Source organism: Mesoplodon densirostris, chromosome 1, assembly GCF_025265405.1.
Source record: "Mesoplodon densirostris isolate mMesDen1 chromosome 1, mMesDen1 primary haplotype, whole genome shotgun sequence".
Lineage (NCBI taxonomy): Eukaryota > Metazoa > Chordata > Mammalia > Artiodactyla > Ziphiidae > Mesoplodon > Mesoplodon densirostris.
Window position 1 is genome coordinate 226,027,938 of NC_082661.1, and position 27,628 is coordinate 226,055,565.

The 27,628-nt window shown below is 38.9% G+C and overlaps 1 protein-coding gene across 8 annotated transcripts in view; it reads right to left on the minus strand.

Annotated features, from left to right (window-relative positions):
* Nucleotides 1-27,628, minus strand: part of INPP4B (inositol polyphosphate-4-phosphatase type II B) — a 353,637-nt gene that overhangs the window by 84,665 nt on the left and 241,344 nt on the right. For 6 of the 8 annotated variants that reach the window (XM_060095079.1, XM_060095076.1, XM_060095101.1 and 3 more), the window contains 2 exons: nucleotides 19,681-19,840; nucleotides 426-598 (listed from right to left, as the gene is read on the minus strand). In XM_060095079.1, the coding sequence (XP_059951062.1) occupies nucleotides 426-598; nucleotides 19,681-19,840 (333 nt within the window). The remainder of the gene's footprint in view (nucleotides 1-425; nucleotides 599-19,680; nucleotides 19,841-27,628) is intronic. The other 2 variants (XM_060095092.1, XM_060095081.1) reach the window with 1 other exon arrangement.

The window sequence follows — 27,628 nt, forward strand, 5'->3', positions numbered from 1 at the left end:
GGACATATCAGAGACTTGGCCACCTCTTTGCTGAAATAAATACTTCAGGTCTCAGACAGTGTTTCCATTTGGCTTGTATTTATTATGAGTAAGAAAAACTGGGTACTAAACTTTAAGAAAAGAATCCCTTTAAGAAGAAAACTGCCAAAGGACCTACTGTATAGCACAGGAAACTCTGCTCAAAATTATGTAACAACCTCAATGGGAAAAGAATTTGCAAAAGAATAGATATATGTGTATGTATAACTGAATCACTTTGCTGTACACCTGAAACTATCACAACATTGTTTATCAACTATATGCCAATATAAAATAAAAAGATTAAAAACAAAGAAAACTGTCAAAAAAAAGACATCTATCTTCACCAAGGATACTATTTGACAACCCATCACTGTGCTGGGCTCACAAGATCAAGAGGCACCTACTGCTTGGCTGAAGACGATGTCTCTTCTTAGCGTCAGCATCAAACATTGGGGAAGGCTGTAGGCAAGCTCCTGAAGGAGCACGAACGTCAGGGACTGCTTGGCTCGATTCACCACTTCTCCCATGCAGTCCTTCAGGGTAAGGATGAGGGGATACAACTGTTCATACCAGTCCTCTGTGGGGTGGATGGGGCATAAGAACAGCGGGATAGATGAAGGAAGGTCTTGGAAGATAGAACCAATTTATTTATTTTCTCAGTGAAGTTCTACACATTATTAAGGAGTCACAAAGATTAGATTTAAAGATCTCCGATTCCAATCTCTCCTCTGAACTCCAGGTGTCTATTACCAGCCACCCACTTGGGTGTATCTAACTCATCTATAGTAGAAGTCTTCTCTTCTCTACTCATCTCTAATCTGTGCATTGCCTGTATCTTAGTGGATGGTGCCACCAAACTCTTCCTATGCTGGAAACAATATCTTGGACTTCTCTACATTTACTGGGTCATTAAATCAGTTCTACCACCATAGTAAGCCATCAAACACTCATCTTCCCCCTTGCCCTCTCCCATCATCATTTATCCATCTCCTTCGGACCACTTTCTATTCCGCTCCATAACTGACCCCTCTTCCTCCAATCATATTCTACTCGAATCCTTTCTCAACAGAGTTGCTAGAGGGGGCTTTCTAATCAGTTTGAATCCCATCACTCACTCTTTCACTTCCTTAACTCAAACTATTTTAAACACACCAAAACATTCAGAACAAAGTCCCAAAGCATGACAGACCCTGCATTATCTGACCCCTGCCTACGTGTTCAGTCTCATCTCTCAGAACTTTTTCACTTGCAGCCTTGAGTCCCAGGTGAGCTGAACAACACAGATTTCCCCAAACCTGTTCTCTCTCATCTCAGTGTCTTTGCAAATCCTATCTCCAATCCTGGAGCACCTTCCCCCTATATATCTTCCTGACAAACACTTTATCTTCTCTGCAGACTCAATTCAGGGTTTCTCTCTTCCAGGAAGTCTTCTTGATTTTCCCCTTAATCCCCTCCTCCCCCCATCCCTGTTTACTAAAAGTTTGCATCACAGCTCCTTGCTCTTACTGTTCTAGAGCAATCCATGCTGTTTTGCAAGAAAGGGAGCTCACTGAGGGTGAGAAATTTCTGCTTTAATCACTGAATCTCCAGAAGCTAGCATAGCAGATATTCAGTTTTTAATTGAATGAGTAAAGTTATAATAAATATAACAAAAGTCTTTTAAGATGTAGACATGTAAGAGAAAATCAAGTTTTTGACAATATTTGGAATTCGAATAGCTTTCCTTCAAATCAGGATACAAAATTGAAACCATCTGTGATTTTTGTATGTCTAGAAATTTAACATGTTTCAATTATATAATTATGACTTTGGCATGTGAAATAGAAACAAGTTATATTCTATTTCAGTTTATTTGGAAATCAAACCCCTGACAAATGTCAAACATTATAAATTCCAGACTGTGTGTTATTCCATTAATATATAAATAAATTAACAGTAGTGGGAAAAATACAAATATGATTTTAAAAAAATGAGCAAATTCTGAAAAATTAATTATGAATCAAGATCTAAAATGGTATGAGCTTCTCAGTTTACAAAAGTGAATGATGGGGGCTTCCCTGGTGGCGCAGTGGTTGAGAGTCTGCCTGCCAATGCAGGGGACACGGGTTTGAGCCCTGGTCCGGGAAGATCCCACATGCTGCAGAGCAACTGGGCCCGTGAGCCACGGCTACTGAGCCTGCGCGTCTGGAGCCTGTGCTCCGCAACAAGACAGGCCGCGACAGTGAGAGAGGCCCGCGCACCGCGATGAAGAGTGGCCCCCGCTTGCCACAACTAGAGAAAGCCCTCGCACAGAAACGAAGACCCAGCACAGCCATAAATAAATAAAGCAAAACTGTCAAAAAAAAAAAAGTCTTTATAAAAAAAAAAAAGTGAATGATGTGAAAGGTCAATAATAAGTTAAAACCTTGGAAGAGTTATAGGTAGTGATGAAAAGAATTGTAATCACTATTGTGCCATATCTATTGTCACTTACTTATTTTAAGTTGTGGTGAAATAGATTAGATGAAATAAACCAAAATGGGTGAAAGGATAATTAATGGCCCCAACTCAATAAAAAGATGTGCTCCTGTTAATACTCCATGTAAATGTTTATGTGATGCTATAATGCAAAATACATTAGGAATATTAGGAGTTCTTATTTTAAAATATTGTAGAATTAAGTGTTATGATAGGAATAAAAAAAACACTAGAGAAAGGGGAATTCAATGAAGAATTCAATGAATTCTATTAAATCTGTAATCATTTAATAAAGGAATCACTGTGGGCAGCCTAGGATGAGATATGAACCGTGGTTCAAGTAAAACAGGCATTCGGTGACTATTGATTTTTATGTCATTAGTAGCTGTAAAAAGGGCAACTGGAGGTACATTAGACTTATCTTCAGAATAAAAGACACATCAGTAGACACCAAGAAGGAATATTTGATATTCCTATTGTTTTCATATTTACATTCTTTTATCTCCCATTCTCTCCTACTCTCTAATTATTGTTCTCAATACAAATGCAGACACACACACACACACACACACACAGAAAACAAATATCTCAATAAATTGACCCAGATGTAGATCTTAAAAGATAACAGACTGAAAACCTATTTTGTTTTGTGCTGAGGTTTGCAGAGATGAATTTCTACTGAAGAATTCTCCAACATAAAATAAAGCCTGTGCGCAGTAGGTGGCGCTGTTTTATCAGGCTGAAGTAGAACTACTTGGTCACTTACTCCATTCAGGTAACTGATTTATATAGTCTTTTATATATTTGCATAGTTCCCAAACAGCAGGTCCATGTTGTATGGGCACTTTGCATCTTACTCTCCTGTGTCAAGTGGTCAATAACCTGGCCAAAAGTGTAATAGGCTCTTTCTATTAGAAAATGGAAAATTAACTTAAATTTTTTCCCTTGGAAGATACTGACAGCTCAACTTAAATATAGCTGATGGTTTTCTTGAAGATCTTTAAAAGAGGAATCTTCACAGATTTCTTCATTAGCATCAGGATAATTTCTTTACTCACTTCTAAACCTACCTTCACACTTATCTAACCATTTGACTCAATCAGAAATTACAATGGCATTAAAAAAGAGACAGACAGATCACCTGATTTCTAGTCCTTCTAGAATAAAACTGAGGACCTGGAAAAATAAATAAATACACTGAAATTCTAAATCTAGGGGTATTGTTAGGTATTTGTCTGACACTAGCAATATTCCAGTGTCTCTGTTTATTATAATTATATATACTTTTTTATGGCTAAAAGTTAAGGAAAATGGCAATATAAGAAAACATTAATGATGAATGAGAAAATTACAAGTTGGTGAGCAAGGTAGAATGGCTTAAAGATAGTAATAAGCTTCCTATAAAGAAGCATACTTGAGAAAGCTAAAAATACTTTTTTTTTCTAGAAAAAAAGCAATTTAAGTTCAGCAGATAAAGGAAAACCTCACTGGCAAATGCAAATTGTGATGGCTTCAGGTTTTGTTCCCTGTTAGTAGTCACTCAGTGTAAATCTCAGGTTCTGAAATAAACACAATGGAGTGTGACAGGCCAAAGAAAGGCCAAAGTAGTCAGTTCATAAACAGCCTTTTTGCTCCAATGAGCATTCCAAATCCCTCTCACAAAGGCAAAAGAAATGTTTTAGTTTTCTCTTTAAAAATATTTTTTGGGGCTTCCCTGGTGGCGCAGCAGTTAAGAATCCACCTGCCAATGCAAGGGACACGGGTTCAAGCCCTAGTCCGGGAAGATCCCACATGCCGCAGAGCAACTAAGCCCGTGCACCACAACTACTGAGCCTGCACTCTAGAGCCTACAAGCCACAACTACTGAAGACCACACGCCTAGAGCCCGTGCTCCGCAACAAGAGAAGCCACCGCAATGAGAAGCCCGTGCACCACAACAAAGAGTAGCCCCCGCTCACTGCAACTAGAGAGAAAGTCCGCGTGCAGCAATGAAGTCCCAATGCAGCCAAAAAAAAAAAAAAAAATTAAAAAAATATATTTTGGGGGGAACAACAAAAAAAGCTGTAGCTCCTGATTGTCCTGAGACCACTGTCATATCCCTCACAGCTTCCTGTCTCTCCATACTTACAACTTACATGGGGTTTATTTTGTCCTGATGGGAAAACCATTTTCTGGGAGGGATAAAGATGGTGTTCGTTCTGCATTTTCTAGTCCAAGGAAGAAATCTTGAAATGCACACATCCACTCTTCTGAGTTTAGTTTCCTCACGTTTCAACTGAGATTTTACACACACACACACACACACACACACATACACACACACACACACACACTCCTGATATACCCAAGGACGCAGGGTAGTTAAGGGCTCACCACAATGTAGTCACCGCACCTACACCTCTCACAGAAGCTAACTGGCCCAGCAGGCACTTAAGTGCCCACATCGTTGATTCTATCCCCTGGGCTCCTTTTAGTGACAGAGGAAAATATGAAGAGAATGTTTTAGTGTCTCTATAAAAACTTGCTGAAACTCCTTAACCTTGAGACCAAGAAGCAGAGTCTTTCCTCAGGAAAGCATAAAATGCGTGTAGCTTTGCTGAGCTTTTCCTGAGCTTTGTGAAGTGTGTTGGAAGGCATCCAAGCAGAGCCTGTTTTCCAGCTTCTGTAACGTATTCAAGTGAATTCACTGAAGGATTCAAAGAACGGCTGCCGGGCACCCCCCTCACCTCCTCTACACACCATCTATTTCCTGTACAGGGTGTTCACGTCCTCTGAGCTCAATGGCTCTTAGGTTGCTCAGGAGAAAAATAAAAGAGCCAAATACCAACCAATGGTAGCAGAGCATAATGCTTTCTTTCCAATTTCTGAGCCATTTTCTTCTCAGGTGTTTGGTCTCTTTCTCTCATTTAAGATATGAACTTCACTTCATGGAAGCTTGTAGCCATTGTTATTTTTGTTATCACCACTTTTTAGACGTGGGGGTGGGGGGAAGACAAGCTCACAGCTTGCATGCCCATTAAACTTTATGCAAGGAGATAAGAGAAGAAATGAGCCTGGCTCTTAGGATTCGCCTAAGTTAAGAAGATGATGTACTGTGAAGTCAAGCAATTAGAATGGCCTTTAAGGAGGGTGATAAAATTTCCAAGGTTCTGAGAGGAACAGAGACCCATCCCACAGCTGACAGGGTTTTCATAGGATGCCCAAACCTCAGGTAGCACAGAACTGGCAGTGAGTTCAAGGTTGGGGGCTGGGAGTGGGTATATCATATCCCTGCCCATAGAGTCCTTGTTGGTTTTGAAGAGCCTATGTCCTCCGTCAACCCAGAGATAGCTACCTTTGCGCCCCTCTGTCTTTTGGGTACAATTTTACAATGTGAACATCAGCACTCAGAGGGGTCAACTAATAATAAGTCTTCCTCTCCAGATACCTTCTAGCAGGACTCCTTTGTATACTACACATGGCCAACTTTGGTCATAGACTCTAAACACCCGGCCATACGAGGCCTCCAAATATCAGCCGTATCTCTGAGATAGAGGACACAGAAGTGAGGCTAATCCAGACAACAGACGAGTAATCAGGGAAAGAAAAGCACCTGCTGAGGCTGGGCTGCCTAGAATGACTTCCTTGGTCACTCAGAATGACCTCCTCCAAGTCTTCCTAACTCCTTGCCCACCTTTACAATCTGGTCCAGGAATTAAAAACAAACAAACAAACAAACAAACAAACAAAAAACCTGTATTTATCTTTCTTTAAAAAATGCTGGGCCTCCCTGGTGGTGCAGTGGTTGAGAGTCCGCCTGCCGATGCAGGGGATACGGGTTCGTGCCCCGGTCTGGGAGGATCCCATATGCCGCGGAGCGGCTGGGCCCGTGAGCCATGGCCGCTGAGCCTGCGCGTCCGGAGCCTGCGCGTCCGGAGCCTGTGCTCCGCAACGGGAGAGGCCACAACAGTGAGAGGCCCGCATACCGAAAAAAAAAAAAAAAATGCTAACCTTTCTTCCTTATATCAATGTCCCCTCTTTTTTCACTGCCATTGTGAGAAAGACATTCGTCCTTCAGTATCTATGGAGGATTGGTTCCAGGAACTCTTGCGAATACCAAAAACCAAGGATGCTCAAGTCCCTTCTATAAAATGGCATAGTACCATCATCCCTCTGTATCCACGGGTTCCACATCTGGGCATTCAACCAACTGTGGATGAGGAACCTGCAGATACAGAGGGCCGACTGTAACCTTATTCCTTAGACAAATAGAGCCTCTTCAATGTGAGGTCCTATGGTCAATACTAATATTAAAACTCATGGCCCCTACCATCAAGGAGCTTAAAATACAGAACCCATAAACTAACTGGAGGAGGTCAGAAATGGGACTGGAGGGGAGCAGGGAAGGGACTGAGATGACTTTAAGGATGTGGAAAAGGCAGGAATAAAGGGGAAGTAAGTGTTGAGCCTGAAGCCATAGGAAAAAACAATGGAAAACCAGGTGTGCAGTCACCATGGTAGGCATAAGGAATGGAATAAGTAGGGGTGGGGAGAGAAAAAGGAAGGTGCAGGGTATGGGTGAGCAGAGAGCCAAAAGCTAAGAAGCAAGGCCAAACCTAGAAACAATGGGTATCAGGTAGGGCAAGGTTAATGATAAGCCTGGGAGGAAGATCACATATAAATGTTGTACCTTCCTTTACATCTAGTAGGAGCAGTCTTAAAGGCTCCAAGGGTATTCACACAAAAGACAAACGTGTATCTTCAAATGTTATCATCGTAGTGTCCAGTGAACTAGGATCCAAGGTAAGTGACTGATCTTGGCACCTTCCAGTTGTATGAGAAATGAGTGGGCTGCTCAACTCGACACACTGCTAGGAGAAGAACAAAGGCAACTTTTCTCATGTCAAGGGAACCTTATTTGTTTGAGTCCTGCCAGTCTGAGAACAATGTCATAAAACTTTCCAGTCTTGCTCTTAGAAAAACAGCAAAGGAAATGCATCAACTGATATCCTGCTTAAACTTCTCATTTCATAGCACAAAGTTGAAAGCCTTAAGTAAATTCTGCTAAGACAGTTTCCAAGAACTAAATCCATTAATCAAACAAATTCTGCATTGGTTGTAGCACAAAAGTTTTGAATCAGAGTTTACATTGGACCAGGAAGAGTCACATATTCACATTCCTTGAGCTTATTTTGCCTTTTGGCCTAAAAAAATCTGTAACCTCAGGACTCTGACCTTCAAACACACTGAGCTTTTAAGAATAAGTGCGTAGGTCATAGGTCATTGAGCAACCTAAAATCACCAATACATCTACATCAGACAGCTCTTGTCATTTAAATTTTGTCCAGTATCTAAGACTGAGAAAAGAGGGGTGGTCGATATTGGGTTGATGAAAGCCTGATTAGAGCACAGACCCCCAGAGGGGGAAGGGAGATACATTATCTACCCTGCAGCGAACTAGGTGAGTGTAGTAGTTCAAGGCCAGTAAAGTTCAAGACCAGTGGAATACAATGCATCCTTTTAAAAATTATTTCTACAAATCCAACAAAGCCTCATGTAAACAGGTTTAACTTATAAGTGCTGAGTAAGTAGGCAAGTAACCAAACATAACATAAACAGTACCATTTCTCACTCTATTCCATAATTATATGCCCCACAGTTCCCACATGGGATATATGCATCTTTTTTCTTTGCCTATCCCAGTTTCTCTGTGGGAGTGAGTATCATCAGATTTATGAGAACGCTAAATAATATTTCAATTGTAATTATGAATACTTGGCAATTCTTAATTTCTGCATAAGGTACAATTCCATAGTAAATTTTTAAGAGATACCGATGGGATTGATTTTCATGAAGCTATCCCATAATACTGCTAATTTGTGTCTGATAAAACTTAACATTTTGTTCAAAGGGTGACAGCAAAAAATTATCTGTACAGAGTTAAGATTAGAGATGCTTTTTCCTGGAAAGAACAGCAGCAGTGCAGCATCGTGGTTGAGGGGACAGGTTCTCAACTCAGACCACCAGGGTTGGAATCCAGGCGCTGCCACTAGACTTGGCATGAAAGTGCACAGGTAACTTCAACTCCCTACTTCTTCATCCATTAAATGTGTGGAATTACTCCTATGAGTGTTGCAAGAGTGAAATAATAAAGGCAGTATCTTAAAAATAAGTTTTAGCACATATTAAGCCACCCCAAATCGTTAGCTACTATCTTTAAAAAAATGGAAACAAATATAAAGTCATTTCGACATGTGACCCAATGTCTGTCCACTCACCAGCACTTATTTCTTATGCTCTTCCTTCTCTCCTATTTCTGAGGATGACTATTTGTTCTACAGCTGAGACCAGATCCTCTATCCGTACACCGGGTCTCACCCCCTCTTCACTACTGAAGAGTATCACTCAAGCAATTCTCTCCCCTGCCTCTAACATCATCAATATTTCCTTTGTTACTGGATCATTCCCATTAGCACACACATCTACCCATCTTTAAAAAATAACCCTCTATTGACCCTACTTCATGCTATAGCTTCCACCCTATTTCCTCTGCTTCCTTTCACAGTGAAAGTCCTCAAAGAGTTGTCCATACATGCTGTCTCCAGTTCCTTTTCTTCCTTTTCCTCTTCACTGGGGCTTTAATCCCTATCTATTCTAGTAAAGCTACTCTCATCAATGTCACCAGTGACTTCCACGCTGCTAAAGCAGTCACTTCTCAGTCGTCATTTCACTTGACCTACCAGCAGCATTGGGCATGTTCATCACACCTTCATGGAACACTTTCTAACCCTGGATTTCAGGATATCATGCTTGGTGGTCACTCCTAAACCAGTGGCCACTCCTTATCCAGCTTTGATGCTGGCTCCTCACTTGTTAACATTGAGCTGTCCCCATTTGTAATCTGTAGGTCATTTCCCTTTTCTCTGAACACTCAATTCTTTGCTGACATTATTCGGTTTCATGGCTTTAAGTACCATCTATATGGTGGCAATTCCCAAATTTAGATCATTTATCTGAACGTCTCTCCTGAATTTCAGATTTTTTTAATCTAACTGCATACTTGATATTTCCATGTAAACTTAACATGTTCAAAGTGAACATGTTTCTGTTCCTGACCACAAAACTTGTTCTATCCAGAGTCCTCCCCAACCAGTCCACGGCCACCCATCCTTCCAGTTGCACAGGCCAAAAATTGTCCAGTGATTCTGGACTCCTCCCTTTTTTCTCAATCTCCCATCCAAACCATGAGAAAACTCTGTTGGCACCACCTTCAAAGCAAGTACAGAGCCCAGCTACCTTTCATCATCTCCACTGTGCTTTCTTATTAGTCCAGGCCACCATCATGTCTCACCTAGAGAATTATGTTCTAGGATTGGATTCTATTGGATTCTATTGGATTCTAACTATTGGATTCTAACTGGTCTATACCTGATTCTACTCTTTCCATCTACAGTCTAATCTCAACATAACAGCCTGGATGTTAAAATCTAAGTCAAATCAGTTTAATCCTCTGCTCAAAACCCTCCAATTAGCTCTTGATTTTCTCAGAGTAATAGCCAAAGTCAATACAAAGACCCTGCATAATCCTTCCCCCAACAAGTTACCTCTAAATTCATCTTCTACTCTCTCCTCTTCACTTTCTCTGTTCAAACCAAACCAGCTTCTTTGCTGTTTCCTGATCATGGAAGGCATACTTATGCCTTAAGGTTTTTGCATTAGTTGTTTTCAATGCCTCAAATATCCTTACCCCAGGTATCCACATGGCTCACTTCCTTACCTCCTTGTGTCTTTGTTCAAACATCAACTTCTCAGTGAAGCTTGCACTGACTACAAAACTTCAACAATATTCCAAAACCTTTTTACTTCGCTCTATATTTTTCCACAGCATTTGCCACTGTTAACATATTAGGTGGTGCCCTTATTTCTTATGTTACTTTTTTATGTCGAGAGACGTAAAAAGAATACAAACTTCAGGATGTCAGGTGTTTTGTATGTTTTGTTCATTATTGTATCCCAGTGTCTAGAATAGTGCCTGTATAGTAGATGCTCAACTAAAATATGTTGAATGACTGAAAGGAAAGAAAAAAAATCACTTTAAAAATAATGTGACATCTTTATTATCGTAAAACTTCAGGACTGGAAGAGACCTTAAAAATTTGCAGATGATCTGTATTTTACCAACAAAGAAAGTGAGGTCCAGAGAATTTAGGCAATGTGCCAAAGGTCATGCAGCCAAATTAGTAAACTGTGGACTTGCCAAGTATCTTGGCTCTGGGTTAAGTGTTGTTTTGTTACATCATAATTCACGGCACAATTTTTAAGGGAAACATTAATTTTCTGATAAGACTAAATGTTCAACAATGTCATAGGGTACAATTATTATTGGAATTCTAAGTTTATAATAAAAATCTCTGTGTCATCTTTTATTTTTTACCAAGTTTTAATTTTAACTTGTAAGTGTATTTTAAAAATTGTCTCACCTGCTGACCTGTGAGTTTAAAAAAGTCTCATTCATTGATGTTTCTTTCCCAATGGAATTCTAAACATTCATGTGTAGAAATTTATGGACTCCAGGAATATTAAGGAATGTTTAGTGCAAGTTCCGAGGATATAATGATTTTCAAGCATGTATGCATAAATATGCACATACACTGAAGATAGTCAATAATACCAAGAAAACTTAAGCATTTCTTGTCTGGTAGCAGTTATAGATCAAGGTGACTACGCGTTGGACTCTACTTGCCAAGAATCATGTTAGGCTCTGGAGATTCAAGACCAAATCAAAAATACTTGGCATATTTTCTCACAGAGCCAAGACTAGTAGGGGCAATAACATTTAAAACAGCATTACCAATAAATCAGAGATACAGAGGCTGCAAACTAGTGGCCCATGAACAGCTTCATTTGGCCCTCAAATGTATTTTATTTGGCCTTCCTCACATTGCAATAATTTTTAAAAATCTATTATCAACCTTTAAAAAATTGGGATATTTTATATAAAAATTCAGAGTCACTTGAAAAATCAGAAGATGTGGTAAATAACCTTAGGTCCAGATCCCCCCATGGGAATGATTGGCTAGAGCTGTAGTGGTGGCCCTCTTTGTAGGGACATTTACTTCCTAGTTTGCTCCAGTGTCCATCAATTTCACCTGACTCATTCATGTTAACCTGCACGATGACTGTGGGCCTTTGTACTTACAACCCTTGTTGAAAGCATGATTCCATCATGTGCAGAATCCAGTGAAAAATAAAATTGTGAGACTTTTGCTCAAAAAGCAGTAAACTAGCTTTTTTTCTTTCTTCCTCAGTGGTATCTCTCTCGGCCCGTCATGGCGATTTCTATTTACTCTTTCATGTCATAGTCCTTTGGGTGTGGGGATGCTTGTGTGCAGAGCTTCAAAGGCACCCAGACTGACCTTGACTCTCCAGCACTCACGCCCAGGTCCCTTAGTAGGTGAGGGTGGGAATGGGAGATGGTCACTGGACTGGGACAAGGATGGGGAAGCTAGGCAGGCACTGGAGAACCAGGGAGACAGAACTGGAGATGAACCGAGTCTCCAAGTCCCAGGCATAGCCTTCTTTGCCCATTATTTATTTACAACACAAAGCTAACACTATTAAAAAAGGTAAGATGGTGACCATAGAGTATTAAACCCAGAGCAAAGGGTCCTGCTGACTGAGGAATTCTGTGTACTTGCAAGTGGTCCCCCGCTTGTAACGCCAACCCTGGTCTGAAAGATCAGAAAAGGTGCCCCAGAAGATGTGAAGACTGAGCCTGTGGACAGTAGAGGTGGGCAAACCTTTGAAAGCCTGGCATTGAAAAGCACAAGGTGAGCTCTCCAAAGAGTCCAGTGTGGCTGGATCAGGAAGGCTGAGGTAGGGTGACATGAAGAAGATGGCAAAGCACTTGAAGAGGCAAGTGGGAGTCTGGGAATTTACGGCCTTGTAAGATAAGAAGAAAACATAACCAACAAGTGAAGCGCTAGCTATGACTACCTGGGAAATCATTCATCAAGATATTAAGAGCAAACATAAAGGCAGGTAAACACACATGCAAAACTGCTCTTATAATTTAAGCATTCCTTGTCCAACAGTTATTCTGCAGACCCAGTTCTTTTTGACTAATTCAATCAGGGATCACTCTGCCTGGAAGGCAGGCAGGGATGGAAAGCTTAGCAAAGTGCATGTCACAGAAATGCAAGTGCAGTCAGTTTTAACTATTAAGGTGACTATTTCCTCTCTTTTCCCTCATTTGGTCTCCAAGATGCATTTGATTTTCATCCCTTGGTGCTTCCTACTCCTCAGCTGAGGGCACTCTCCACACCCCAAGGCTCTATATTAGGGATTATGCTCATTTTTTCCTATTCTTTCTCTTTTTATTTTATCCAGTTTCATCTATCTATCTGCTGAAGATTCCCAAATGGATACTTCCTCTTCCACTTTCTTTATCTTGTAGATGCTGTCTTTGGAAAAATCTCTGTGTATCTCCTTTCAAATACAAGTTGCTCACCCACCAGACTGCAAGAATACGACAATGACTGAGTGTATTTATTTCTAGATACAGTGCCTGGCACAGAATAGATGCTCAAATAATATCTGTCAATTGAATGAAAGGGTCTTCCTCTTTGTCTTCCAACTAACATGTATTTGGTATGTCTCTTCCATAAGGCTTAATGCCATGAACTGTTTTAGATATATTTAGATATAATTGTGTCAACTGATTAATTGTTCTATTCATTAATTATTTCAGGTGTATTAGGAAGATAGCTACTCTGGCCAACCAAAGATAAAGATAGGAAAAGGGCCTCCCTGGTGGCGCAAGTGGTTGAGAGTCCGCCTGCCGATGCAGGGGATACGGGTTCGTGCCCCGGTCTGGGAGGATCCCATATGCCGCGGAGCGGCTGGGCCCGTGAGCCATGGCCGCTGAGCCTGCGCGTCCGGAGCCTGCGCGTCCGGAGCCTGTGCTCCGCAACGGGGGAGGCCACAACAGTGAGAGGCCCGCATACCGCAAAAAAAAAAAAAAAAAAAAAAAAAAAAAAAAAAAAGATAGGAAAAAAGATTTGCTAAAAAATGTGATTTGCTAAAACTTTGGATTTGTCCCTATTTGGAGTATGGGGGGGAATTTTTCAGACGACTGATCTTTGGCATTCACTAGTCATGGATAATTGGTGATAAATTACTGATAAATTCTTGGTAGTTACCAGACAATTGTGTTAACTGGAGGCAGGCAGCGATAAAGTAAAAGATGTGGGGGAAAAATAAATTCTCAGATTCCAAGGCATGTGCCTGCAAGTTAGAAGAAAATTATGAATTGGGGAAGAACGTGACAATCAAGGAACATGAAACTAACCAGTTGTACATGAACTAATTCTGTGATCTCCAGGGAGGTTTATCTCCTTTGTATGAGGCAGTGATGACTTGAAGCCAGTAATGGGCTCATTTGGGAAAATTATGGCACAGGAACTTCATCTCATTTTTGATAGGGCTTACAGCTAGGGTAGATTAGAAAAACATATTCAATGACATAGGGTATTTGGCCTTTCACAGGGCACTTCATGACACCTATGTGAAAAACAGAGACATACAGGCCATGCAATAACACAAATGGGTCAATACATAGCTGGATTAACACACATCCCCAAAGAGTAGTGATTAACAAGTGTATTTCAATGCATACAATTCTTTTTAGTAATATGCCTCAAGGATATATATTTATCTCTGTTTTCCCATCATTTTTATCTGTTACTTCTGCGAGTGGACAGGAAATGTTTCCAAGATGTGAATAAAATAAACCTGAGTAGGGCAGTAGATATGATGGATAAAAGAAACAGGTATTTATTAGCATGTACTCAAAAGTGTACTATATTACTGTTGTGGGTTTAGACACCAATCTCTTCAGGAGAATTGAGATAGACTGTGTCTTAGTCTCCTTGTGCTCCTAATATTTCACTCTAGCACAGAGTGGTGCTTAAATATTACTTGAATTTTGAGAAGCCTGAAGGATAGGTCCAATTTAGCATGGTTTATGGATTTCAATGAAGCTAATAGTAAGATACTATTGTCAAAATAGCAAATGTAAACTTAGATATCAATAATAGAATAGTATCTAAAAGTAGAGAAGTGGTCCTCCTGTGTTACTCTGCACTTGATGCTAAACCTTTGAAAAATGACCAAAACAGTGGCAATTCAAAAAATAACATGATGGTTGCTTTCAGATATGTTAGGCTATAATGTGCAAAAAGGAAAGTAAATTTGTTCCATTTGTTGCAAATGATTAGATCTGGGCTAGCGGGTAAAATTAAAGAAAACATATTTAGATCAACATCTGGAGTATGCCATTTTAGGACATAAAAAATGGTTTTCTATCAGTGGAGATGTGTATCACAGGCTAGGGGAAAATTGGCAGATACTACAGATAAGCATCTTAACATAATTTAGGAGGTTTAATTACATAATCCTTAAGGGCACATCAAAATCTAAGATTCTAAATTCACTGGTTTTATCGTTGAGTCCTCAATTTATTATGAAATTGAAAGCATGTGGTACTACACATACAGAAGATGCTTATAAGTATGTTTAAGTGTACAAAAAATAAAAGGACAATCTTGTTTATTAAGAAAATATATGAATATATATAAGCCATGGGAGTTTGGAACAGTTAATCTATTATTTGTGCTCAGAACAGTAGAGAAAGTTTAACTTCTCTCAGCACTAATTGTAGTAAGTCCAAAATTTATACTGCCAAATCCTGGATCTAAAACAAACAAAAATACCTTCAAAACTACAGGTTTAAAACATTATTAAATTGATACAGTATAAAAAGAAAAATCTGCAACTTGAAAAGAGAAATATCTGCAGGTTATAGAGGAACATAAAAAAGTGAATAAATGTAGCAACAATTCAGAAGACCATCTGTTTAACCAACAAAGAAACACCAATTATAATGTAAAAATAAAATGATGGTAAAGAAAGAAAAACTGACTGTCTAAAGGTTAATTATGAGATTTCAAAATGTATACCAGGGCTTCCCTGGTGACGCAGTGGTTGAGAATCCACTGCCAATGCAGGGGACACGGGTTCGAGCCCTGGTCCGGGAAGATCCCACATGCTGTGGAGCAACTAAGCCCGTGCACCACAGTTACTGAGCCTGTGCTCTAGAGCCCATGAGCCACAACTACTGAGCCTGTGTGCCACAACTACTGAAGCCCGTGCGCCTAGAGCCCATGCCCTGCAACAAGAGAAGCCACTACAATGAGAAGCCCACACACTGCAACGAAGAGTAGCCCCCGCTCGCTGCAACTAGAGAAAGCCCGCGCGCAGCAGCAGAGACCCAATGCAGCAAAAAATTAATTAATTAATTAATTAATTAAAATTTAAAAAATGTATCCCAATATAAAACACAATAGTCAAAAGCACATGAACAAAATTTGACTGAATCCACTGATTAATTGATCAAAATTAGTGTATTGACTAAAATTGATTAAAAATATCTGCAGAACTTAATTATAAGGAAAGACTAATCAAATGTGAGGAAAATAATCACTAATAAATGATGTGACAACAAATCCCTATCAGTATTTAGCACCTTATATAGAACAATGAACTCTAGATGACTCAAATCACTCACTGAGTCAATTTATTAATTAACTATAAAAGGAAAAGAATGTAATGATTTTCCACCCCAGCTATGGGCTGGGGATAAATTTGGTGCTATTGAAGAAATGGATTTAATTACCAAAATAATTTTTTGAAATATAGTATTAAGTTATATAATGTTAAGTCAAAAATAATCAGAAATTACAATATGATTTTTTCACCCCAAATGGCATGAAATCAGTGAAAATATTTAAGGCTGGGAAGTTAAAAGAGTGTTTACAGGTACTGCTGGTAAGAGTACCTATTGTTACAAAGAACCATCAGAATGTCCCTACCCACCCAAATGTTGGTTTCTAAACGCTATTCTCCAGTAAAAGAAACCAGGGTTCCTTGGAAAATAGCTGAACCTAGAGTTGGGGCAAATACAGATCAGACTAGAGTAAGTCCCTCATGATACCAGAGAATAAGGGAGTGAATAAAAAAGTAAGAAAGTAAGTAAGAAAGTATGTAGCCTGTAGCAGGAGAAGCTGTCAAAAGGCCACTGAGAGCTCCCAAAGCTAACTCTAGCACAACTGGAGCCCCAAATAAACAATAACACTATTGGTTTATAAACCAAAGAATAAAATTATTCACAAGTCCACACTGATATAAACAAGTAATTGTATAAATAACTACATTGGAGAGAAGGGGTAACTTTTCCTTACAAGATAATTCCACTTGTAGCAATCTAACTTAGGGGACAATTTCTGAGATGTAGTTAAAGATTTACATATTCAAAGATGCTTACATGTCAATTGCAGCATTATTATAATAATTAAATATCTAAAATAATGGTTTCTGCTCTGATGAATTAGTTTATAGTCATTATAATGTCATTACTTCCAGAGAATATTTATCAGGAAATACTCATAATGACATGCAGGATATCAAGAAGTACATCTGTATTTATATTGTGCACTCCAGTTTGGTTACTCTGTGTGTGTGTGTGTGTGTATGTGTGTGTGTGTGTGTGTGTGTATAAACACAAGATATGTTCAAATAAAATAAAAATCATATGCAATCCTATTTGTTTTCCTTCTCAAATTTTTAAAATTAATATTTCTATTAAAATTTTAAAATACAGGTAAATTGAGGCACATATCATTAGTGAATGTATAACTCAAATATCTTTGTCTGAAATAGTGTGGGGGGAGTAGTATAGGTAACTACGTGACTTTAGGTTGTTTGCTTTATATTAGTTCAGAAAGCCACTATGTATTAATTTCTTTACTGCATTGTTTTATGGGTAGAAGCTGAAAGTGATTTTTCCCTAACTTAAGAGGAAGATTAAAATAAGAATAATAACCATTCTTATTCTTATTATTTAATAAAAACTTTTTATTAAATAACTGACTGAGCTAATCAATCCCACTCCAAATATGCAGTAACATCCATAATATATTTTAAGTATATTTGAGCACACATTCATTTGTAAGATGTCTATTTATCTTTGTTAAGCATCCTCTTTTAGGTACCACTATCCTTGCCAAAACATGCATACTATACACAATCGTCTAACACATAAAATGTTAACAAAAGATTTAACTTAGAATTATTTGATAATACTATATTGAATAATTTTCAGACCAAAGTATAGATTTTACTTTGCACATTTAAATAGTGTCTTGTCTCCTAAAAATGTTTCTAACACAAAAAAGAATGGATGAAATAAACATGGATAATAAAATAGAAATAATAAAATCAGTTACAGGGCACTGTGTTGTAATTTGACTCTAACCATCTACAAAGCTGATCAAGTTGTGAATTCTACTTTGGGAGCAAATTCCACCTGATTTTAGACTATATCCAAACAATGCTTTACATTCAAATGAAGGTGATTCGTCTAATTTTACAGATGATTTATCTACCAAATGTTTTTACTTTTAAACTGGAAACTTTGATCGCACAGATACAATCTTCTGACAAAATATAAGATATGAATAAATGCATAATTTCAAATACTTTGGAACTCCATTGTCATCAATGAGAAGTTTTGGGGAACATGAAAACAAAAAGATGTGGCAAAATTCAGTATCCCTTAATCTCTTAATCTTACTCGCTAAAAATTATTATGCCTTGAACACCCATCAATGGACAAAACAAGTCACTAATATGGATTCTGCTTCTTTACCTCATTTTCCAGAGCACAGCACCGTGTCAGGCTCATCACTGATGGTCAATAAATATTCAGTTAAAGAACATTGAAGTAGACTAGTTCCTTTTGACATAAGTTATGACAGGCTTTCATTTTGACTCATGTAAAGTTATGGACCTGGACTAGTTTCATTAATAAAACTGATATTATTTTTAAAACATTATAGAAAATCAGAAAAACAACTGATATTATTTTTTTAATCCCCATATACAGTTAGATCAAGTGGAACATAAAGAACACCAGTGTAACTTTCCACCTACATAAACGTACTCTAGAGGATTAGGACCATCTACAGTAAGCGAACTTTAGAAAGCCATTGTTTACAAAAGTGATTTGGAAATGGTTCTACTGTTAATCAGGTGATGAAAGATTGATGTTTCCCGTAATTAAACTCCTGATGAAAATGTGAGTAATGAAAAATCAGGAAAACAAATTGAGAAAACAAATTTAATTTGATAAGCATCCATATTTTATTATGACTTATTTTCCTTAAGGAAAAGGAAAAGCAGATTTTGGAAGAAGAGGGTAGGGCAACACTTTTTCTTTCCAAACACTTAAGCACCTAGCTGGGACCACTCTAAGATCAGTTCTTACTATCATAGAGAAATGCAGGTATCTGTCTTAGTTTTTGTTGTCAAAATTAATTAAATTAATGAAAAATTTTAACAAAAGAAGCCATTTATAGGGATGCAACTGTAGTGAAAATTTTATCATGTTTGCTAGTCAATAAGCCATACATTTGAAAGTATCCCTCTCTATATATACATATGTGTGTGTGTGTGTGTGTGTGTGCATATGTGTGTGTGTGTCTATCTACAGAGACATAGACACCCACATGTGTATGCATATGTATGCATCTGTGTGTGTGTGTACATATACATATATCCATGAAAATCTAGACCCTGTGAAAATATGTCTTTGGAATAACACACCAAAACATTCTTCTTATACAGAATTAAAACTTCTTATATGTCTTTGAAATAATTCACAAAATCACTCCTCAGAATAGGGCAAGGAACATTTTTATCATACTGACTTCTTTTCAGGAACCATTTTGAGATACTGTGTCCTGAGATCCCTCAAAGTTTCTAAGCATTTTCAGATGCTTGTTTTTCTTCCTAATACAATTTTGGAGGAATGTGTAAAAGTAGATTAAACTATGTCAGACTCTTTAAAAGAAAACATTGTTCTCCTTTCAAGAGGGCTTTTATGAAGCAAAAACAAAACAAAAATGAGCATTGCAAGCAGTTCTGAAGACACAACTGAGATGCAATTTGATAAATAGCCTTCCATCACCCCAGCCAGAGCAGTGGAAAAGCACTCTATCAGCACTTTCATCTAAGGCACTGTTGACTCCTCTTTTTCGGTCTCATTGTATCTTGGCTTCCTCATTTTGGTTACTCATCAATGACTGGAAAAAAATGATTCCTTACCGTGTGGATGAGTTATGACGGAGTCCCCTAGAGAATGGCCCTTTTCTCCATCTTTGTCGCTGCCATCATCTCCTTCACCGCTGCCGTCTCTTTCAATCAGTTTATCCACCATAGCAATAATGCAGTTCAGGCTCTTGCCCACGTGGGCCCACACCCTATCCTGAAAAGAGCATGAGTATCACTACACATTTTTATTGCAAAACCGAGATCAGGCAAAATCAGATGAATCCACCTGAGAGCAGCAGGTAGAGGAACAAATCAAAAGGATGCAGACTGAGCAGCTCTAATACTCCCATTAATTTGGCCAAATTATGGATAGACAAGAAATCTACTTTCTCCTAATAAAGAATAATTTAAGTGTTGTGAATCTTTTTATTTAGTCCATTATTTTTCCTCTGTCATAAAGCAATGATGAACTACCATATGGCATGAATCCATAACTGAGCACCAATTATGACATTTTACTCTGGAGATGTCTATTTTCTTTATCAATACTTAGTAAGAAAGCAGAGATACACTAATATTTTTTAAGAATGACCGCCACTTGCACTCAAACTTCTTATTTTTCTTTTTATTGTGATAATATATACATAATGGCAAAGTTGACCGTTTTAACCTTTTTTTTTTTTTTTTTTTTTTTGCTGTACGCGGGCCTCTCACTGTTGTGACCTCTCCCATTGCGGAGCACAGGCTCCGGACGCGCAGGCTCAGCGGCCATGGCTCACGGGCCCAGCTGCTCCGCGGCATGTGGGATCCTCCTGGACCGGGACACGAACCCGCGTCCCCTGCATCGGCAGGTGGACCCTCAACCACTGCGCCACCAGGGAAGCCCCATTTTAACCATTTTTAAGGGTACAGTTCAGCGGCATTAAGTACATTCACACTGTTGTGCAGCCATCACCACCATCCATCTCCAGGAATTTTTCATCTTCCCAAACGGAAATTTTGTACCGTGTAAACATAAACTTCCCATTCTTCCTTCTCCCCATCCCTGGCAACCACCATTCTACTTTCTGTCTCTAAGGATTTGACTGTTCTAGGTATTAGAAGTTCTTAAACTGTGATCTTCAGATCACTTCTAACAGAATGACTTAGAGAATTAAAATGCAGATCCCTGGGTGCCACAAGTCAGTCAGAACAGTTTGGGATTAACATATACACACTACTATATATAAAATAGATAATCAACAAGGACCTACTGTATAGCACAGGGAACTCTATTCAATATTCTCTAATAATCTATATGGGAAAAGAATCTGAAAAAGAACAGATATATGTATATGTATAACTGAATCACTTTGCTGTACACCTGAAGCTAACACAACATTGTAAATCAACTAGACTCCAATATAAAATAAAAATTAAATTAAAAAAAAAGAACCACTGGGAACTCTAAATTGAAATTTCGAGAAGCTCTTCAGGTGCTTCTGACCACACTAAGTATGAGAATTTCTACTCAATATTATATGCTTCATCTACATAATAAGTCACTTTGGCTGATGTAAGCCTAAGAAGCAGCCCCTACCACTAGGGAGCCTCTCGGTCACTGGTCACTAATCTTCCTAAGTTCTGATTAGCAACCATTTCTGTCAAGGGCAACACATAACACACTGAATTTTTTGTCATAAAAATTTCTATGTTTAAGAATAAAAATTTTAATATACTTATCATCGTGGCAGCCAATCATTCCTGGCTTCTCTTCTTGCTTCTCTTTCCACATCATTCAGATGGAGGCACTGACACCCTATCTGTGATGTTAATTTTATGAATCCACCTGACTGGGTCACAGGATACCCAGATATTTGGCCAAACGTTATTTACTTACTGCTGTGTCTGTGAGAGCATTTCCAGATAAAATTAGTATTTGAATTGGTGGACTCAGTAAAGCGTTTTGCCCCCTTCCCCCAAATGAGGGTGGGCATCATCTAATCCACTGACAGCCAGAATAGAACAAAAAGGTAGAGGAAAGAGAAATTTAACCCTTTCTGCTTAATTGTTTGATCTGGGACATCCATCTTCTGCCCTCGGTGCTCTTGATTCTCAGGCTTTTAAGCCCGGACTGGAATCTTCACCATTGGCTCCCCTGGTTCTCAGGACCTCAGATTCAGACTGAACTACACCTTCAGCTTTCCTGGGTCTCTAGCTTGCAGATGGCAGATCGTGGGACTTCTCAGTCTCCAAAATTGTGTGAGTTAATTCCTTATAATAAATCTTAATAAAACTCTTCATATAAATGTATATATATATATATATATATAAATATATACTTATGAACATATATATAAATAATTTTCTATTGGTTCTGTTTTTCTGGAGAACCCTCTCTAATGCATCACCGCATATGAACCAAATGGAGTCTTAGTGCTTTTCCTGCATCTTGCCATAAAGGAATGTTTCAGTAGGTGTTTTCTCTGTAACAGAGCTATTTCAGGCATTTAGAATAGCTCTTAGTGCAAAGATAATATGCAATTATACTACTTTCTTAGAGGTTTATTTATTTTTTTTACTGAAATGTATTTTTTAGCCAAATTAATTTTGTTAGTTTATAAACATATAAACTACTTTTGGGTAGGAGTAATCTAGGAAGAAAGAACTACATTTGAATTTAGATTATGTGATGGTTGTCTTGTAAAGACTGAGTTAAGTTGAATAATTCAACCACATTAAACCAAATATGGGCGTGTACAGATATGCATACTAAAGCTGAGGGGGAAAGAGGGTTTAGTAGAAAAACAGCACATCCAAAGTTAGAAAAGGTAAGTTTGAGGTCCACCTATGTGACATGCTACCTATGATACCTTGGGAAAGCCACCTCATTTCTGGGGACCTACAGTGGGTTCACCTACAGTTTAGAATGATGATTCTTGCCCTGCTTACCTCACCATGCTACAGTGAGAGCCAAATGACATGGTATCTATGAAAGTGCTTGGTAAAATTATTGCAGTTTGGCAAAATCACGTCCTACCCTTGCTGGCTTTCCTAAATGAATCAAGCTTGCTTTTTATAACCCTGTAATCTTGAGTATAAAGTATGCTATTTATCACAAGTAATCATAACAATTTTTCCCTAAAGGAAGATCTCCTTTCCACCAAAGAATTAAAAGCACTTTTCCCCTGCTATTAATTAAAGCAATCATATCCATAAATTACATCATTCTCTGCCTATTGTCTGAGAAAATGAGGTAGAAACCTCTGACACCTATAAAGCTCATTACTTCCAGGAGGAAATGCTGGAGAATGGCAAGCAAACTGAGGACGGGACATCATTCATTGGAATTTGGTAAGGAGCTTATATTCCAGACCATATAACCAAACTAACTGGCTCCCATTCTGAATATGCCTTAATCACCACCATCACCTGCATGTTTCAGGCTCCTAAATTGAAAAATGAAGCAACTCTCTAGCTAATACTGGGAATAAACTCTACTACTGAGGGGAAAAAGGGGAGAAGTTTTATCTTAATATTCCAGATTAGCTTTGTATAGGAGATAGGTTTTCAATTCTCTTCCTGTTGCCCACATTGAAAGGAACTTATTTTAATCAAAGATGAGTAGTATTGCATGCTGTATTTCTTGTGTAATAGCATATAAGGGATGGATCAACTGCTCTTAATCACATCCTTTTTTTTTTTTTTTTTTTTTTTTTTTTTGCAGTACACGGGCCTCTCACAGCTGTGGCCTCTCCCGCTGTGGAGCACAGGCTCCGGACACGCAGGCTCAGCGGCCATGGCTCACGGGCCCAGCCGCTCCGCGGCACATGGGATCCTCCCAGACCGGCACATGAACCCGTGTCCCCTGAATCGGTAGGCAGACTCTCAACCACTGTGCCACCAGGGAAGCCCCTTAATCACATCTTTGAAGAGTGTGAACATAAGGATATATAAGAAGATGATTTTACATTCTACTCCTATACATTGTTCTTCTTCCTTCGTAGATACCTCGGGTTACAGGATTCCACTGGGAGAAAAAGTAACCTTTGCAGTCAGTAGATGGATCTTTATTGGCATGAGGAACAAAGTCAAGCATGTTCACTGACCAAAACCAACAATCATATAGTAAAGGGTTATGTGGTAAATGGTAGCAAAACATTTAAGTCATGAAAATGCTTGGAGGACACATGAGCTGGGAGTATGTTTGTTGGGGGTGAGAAATAGAGCAGATTCTCGTGCAACACCAATACATGATTCATGCATAATCAAATACTCTATTGGAGGCACACACAGCAGCAGACCCCAAGCAGACTCATTCTGTTCTTTATCTTTTGGAGATCAGATCCTGCCCAGCTAGTGGTGAGAGAACACTGAGCTTTGCCAGACACTGCTTCCTTCTCTTTTATGGCATCAACAAAGTCAAGTCACTGATTTACTTTTCTGTCTCTCACATTAGACTATGACTTTTTTGAGAGCTGTGTCCTCACTACACTGCAGAAGGCCTAGAAGAAAGGCAGAGAGAGAGACAAAGAGGGAGCAAAGGATGGAGGAGGAGAGAGAGGACTCCAACCCAAAGGCAGATTGAGGGTTGCTATTTATATTCAACTGGTATATGAACATTAGCTAACTTAACTCTCAAAAACCATCACATAAGGTCAATATTATTAACTTAGTTTTTAGAGATGAGGAAATTTCAGGTAAGAGATGTTGAATAACATTCAATATTAAAATGGTAGATTAGAAATTCCATTTTGATTCCAAAGACTAGATTCTTCCCCTATAGTTTCCCACAGCATTCTGGTACCCAGTAGAAATTGCTCTTCATGAAATTACTAGAACTTTGGGGACAAGCCAGACAGAGGAAGCCTGGGGAGAGGGAGCCCAGGAAGGGCCAGGTATAGGTGTGTGTCACCTCACAGGAGTAAGATTAGGTTTTGGTTATCTGAGATTTGAAAATGAGCCCAATGGCAAATTCTGAACTAAGAGATTACTCTAGAAAAAGGACAGGCTGGTCCCATGTACCCTTAAGTCTGAAAACAACAGTATCATGTAATCACGGATGGAGCAATCACTTGGCTAATGGATCAATCAGCTTGGGTCAAAGGACATAAGTGGCCAGTACTAATAGAGGACAGTGTTAGCATCAAGGCCCCAGATCCATTCATCAGCCTGGGATATAAAACAGGGAGTGCATTACAGGGAGGAAAGGTGATACTTCACTTTGTAGGAGATAATTATGAATTATTATTAATTCCAAGCAAGATAATTACTTTGGAGTTAGGATGCTAAAAATGGGTAGGCAAAGATTCTTGAAGATGTACCTTGAATATCTGACTTCTATCCTAAACAAGCCACTTTCTATAGTGTCTCTGTGAAAACATATGCACAGAGGAAAATAACCAGCAAAATTCCATTCTCATTCTGATGATTTTTTATTCATGAGGTCAGTGCATTTAGGAGATTCTTTTTGTTTAGATAGCTGGTATGGTTGGAACCTACTCAACTTTCTTCCCTACTAAAATCATGAGAGGAAAGGCTGCTTAGGGGGGAGAAAACAATCAAAGCATAAGAATGTGGCTGCACTACATGGTGCATCCAACCCCTCCCCTTTTCAGGCCAGGGAAGAATGATCAGTCTCCAGATTCTGTTTAACCCCTCAGCCACATGAAAGGTTTAGAAACAAAAACAAAACAACAACCAAATAAAACAACACAACAACAACCTATCAGAAAAGAAGATTGCTGGGCTGTCCCCCTGCTCCCCCCACCCCCCAAATAGCAGTCATTAGCCTGCTATTGAAGGAAGTAATGGAAAATTGGTGGGTTAAAGTTTAACCTTTATTAAATGGAGCTTAATGTTGTCCTTGATCTTAATACAACCCAAATTCTTGAAGGTGAAGTCGCTGTCAACTTTGGCTCAGCAATGAGGGCAAAAGTCAGTGGGGGAATGAGCAGCAATATTTATTCCATTCTGAGTCAGGTGCTGATCTTGGTTCTTATTTATTTCTGGGTTAGGACCTAAGCTAACATGCAGGTCAAACCCAGTGGCAGTAGATGCACACATTTAATGGATGTAGCCAGGAGTAGCCAGGGGGCCATTACACCTGCCAGAGTGAGCCATGAGGGCAGGGAATATGGTGCTTACTCAGCATGTCACACATTTATGACCTTGGTGGCATCAAGAGACATCCGGACTGCTTTGGATCAGCAGTTAACTTTAAAAAAAAAAAAAAGTTCAGCAATGCTTAGCTGATCAACATTTCTAGGGACAACTTTTGATCAGCAAGAATGTAAAGGCTCAACCAGAGCTGATAGGAGGGCCCTGTTGTATCTTTATCTCCATGCACAATTTGTCACTTGTCATTACCAATTTCTGAACACTTTGATTAGAACCAGTTAGGAAATTAACAAGGCCAATCTCATCTTTAAAAAGAAGGTTCAGTCTGTCTTTGAGTTGATTGAGGGCAATCTGCGCTATACTGGCCTGGTTCCTCCACACTGCAAACCTTTGCTGTTTCCATAGCTTGATAGCTCTGCTCTCTGAATCCTAGCCTTACCCAGACTTTTAGGTGAAAGGAGTTGTACATAAAATACTTTATGGTACAAATTGGCACACGTATGGCCCAAGCTGCATAATACACACATACCTGCACACACACATATAAACATACACATACATCATGTCCACTAAAAATAGCCAGATATGTGGCATCCATCAGAATTCAGTGAGATTCCCCAACCTTTGCTTCTTATTGATCCCGCTGCTTCATTTCACCCACCTACTCATGTAAAAATCCCTGACCTTGGCTTCCCAATGAACACACTGCTGGCCTCACCCTGAAATTCAGCGCCTAGTTACACGAGTGGACTCAGATGGTCAGCCACTGTTTCTCCAGCCGTGACCTCTCCACAGTCCCTGGTTTGGATCTTGCCCAGACCTATACGATTAGCTCTCACATGATCAGGTCTACACTTTGTCTTCACTGATCATCAGGCTCATGCCATCTCTCCTCTGATCAAAAGCAGGCTTAGGACTGCAGCAAGTATTCACTCTTCTCTCAGCCTAGAGGCACCTCTGTCGTTGGGTCGACCTAGATAATTCTACATATTTCTCTTTAGTCTTCAAAATGAAAGCTTCATCCAGGTCAGTCTCCTTGCTGTCCTAGAAATATGCTGCTGATTAGCTCAACATATATTTTCTGGGCATCTGCTACCTGCCTGCTGAGTGCTAAACATCAAAGTTATGAAGAAAACCTTGGAGGAACTAATATTTCTAACTTGACATATATACTGCTTTTTAGGGTTCAAGTGCCTTCTCCCTTACCTTCCATCAATCCAAATTCTCACCCTTTCAAGTCTCACCATTTCCAAGAACTATTCATGCTACTCTCTCTTTGCTTAACTTTTATTTTCTTTCTAATAGACAGTGGGCTCTATGAGGGAAATGCCTATTATTTATTAATCCTTTTATCCTCAGGTCATAGTACTTACCAGGTGATAGTAAATAAAAGAATGAATAAAGGAATGAAGGAAGGAAGGAAGGAAGAAAAATAAAGGAAGGAAGAAATGGTTTTTTTATCTTCTTCAACCTTCACATAACTTCTCTCTTAATCCTTTTGACATTGTTAATGTGTATCACATAACCATCTCTGCTCTGGGAATACCTTTCAATAGCATCTCCGCTTGTTTTATGAGTGCTGGCCATTCACTTGAATTAGATGATACGGCTGTTGAGGTCAGGATCCATTTTTTATGCTTAATTTGTTTTCCCCCAAGTACCTATAGCACTGCTTCACATTATTGATGCTTAATTAACATTTGTTGGTTGACTTAATAGCCTGCTACTTAGGAGTAAAAATAAATTAAGATACAACTATAAGAAGTATTAGCACATGTATCTTCAAATTGAAGTTAGAATTAAGCTCATATTCTGAATGGTTGAGTTCACCCTAATATGTGTCACATCAAGCTAAAGCTTTCAATTCAGTGAAAATATGAAATAAAGCTTTTGTTTAATAATA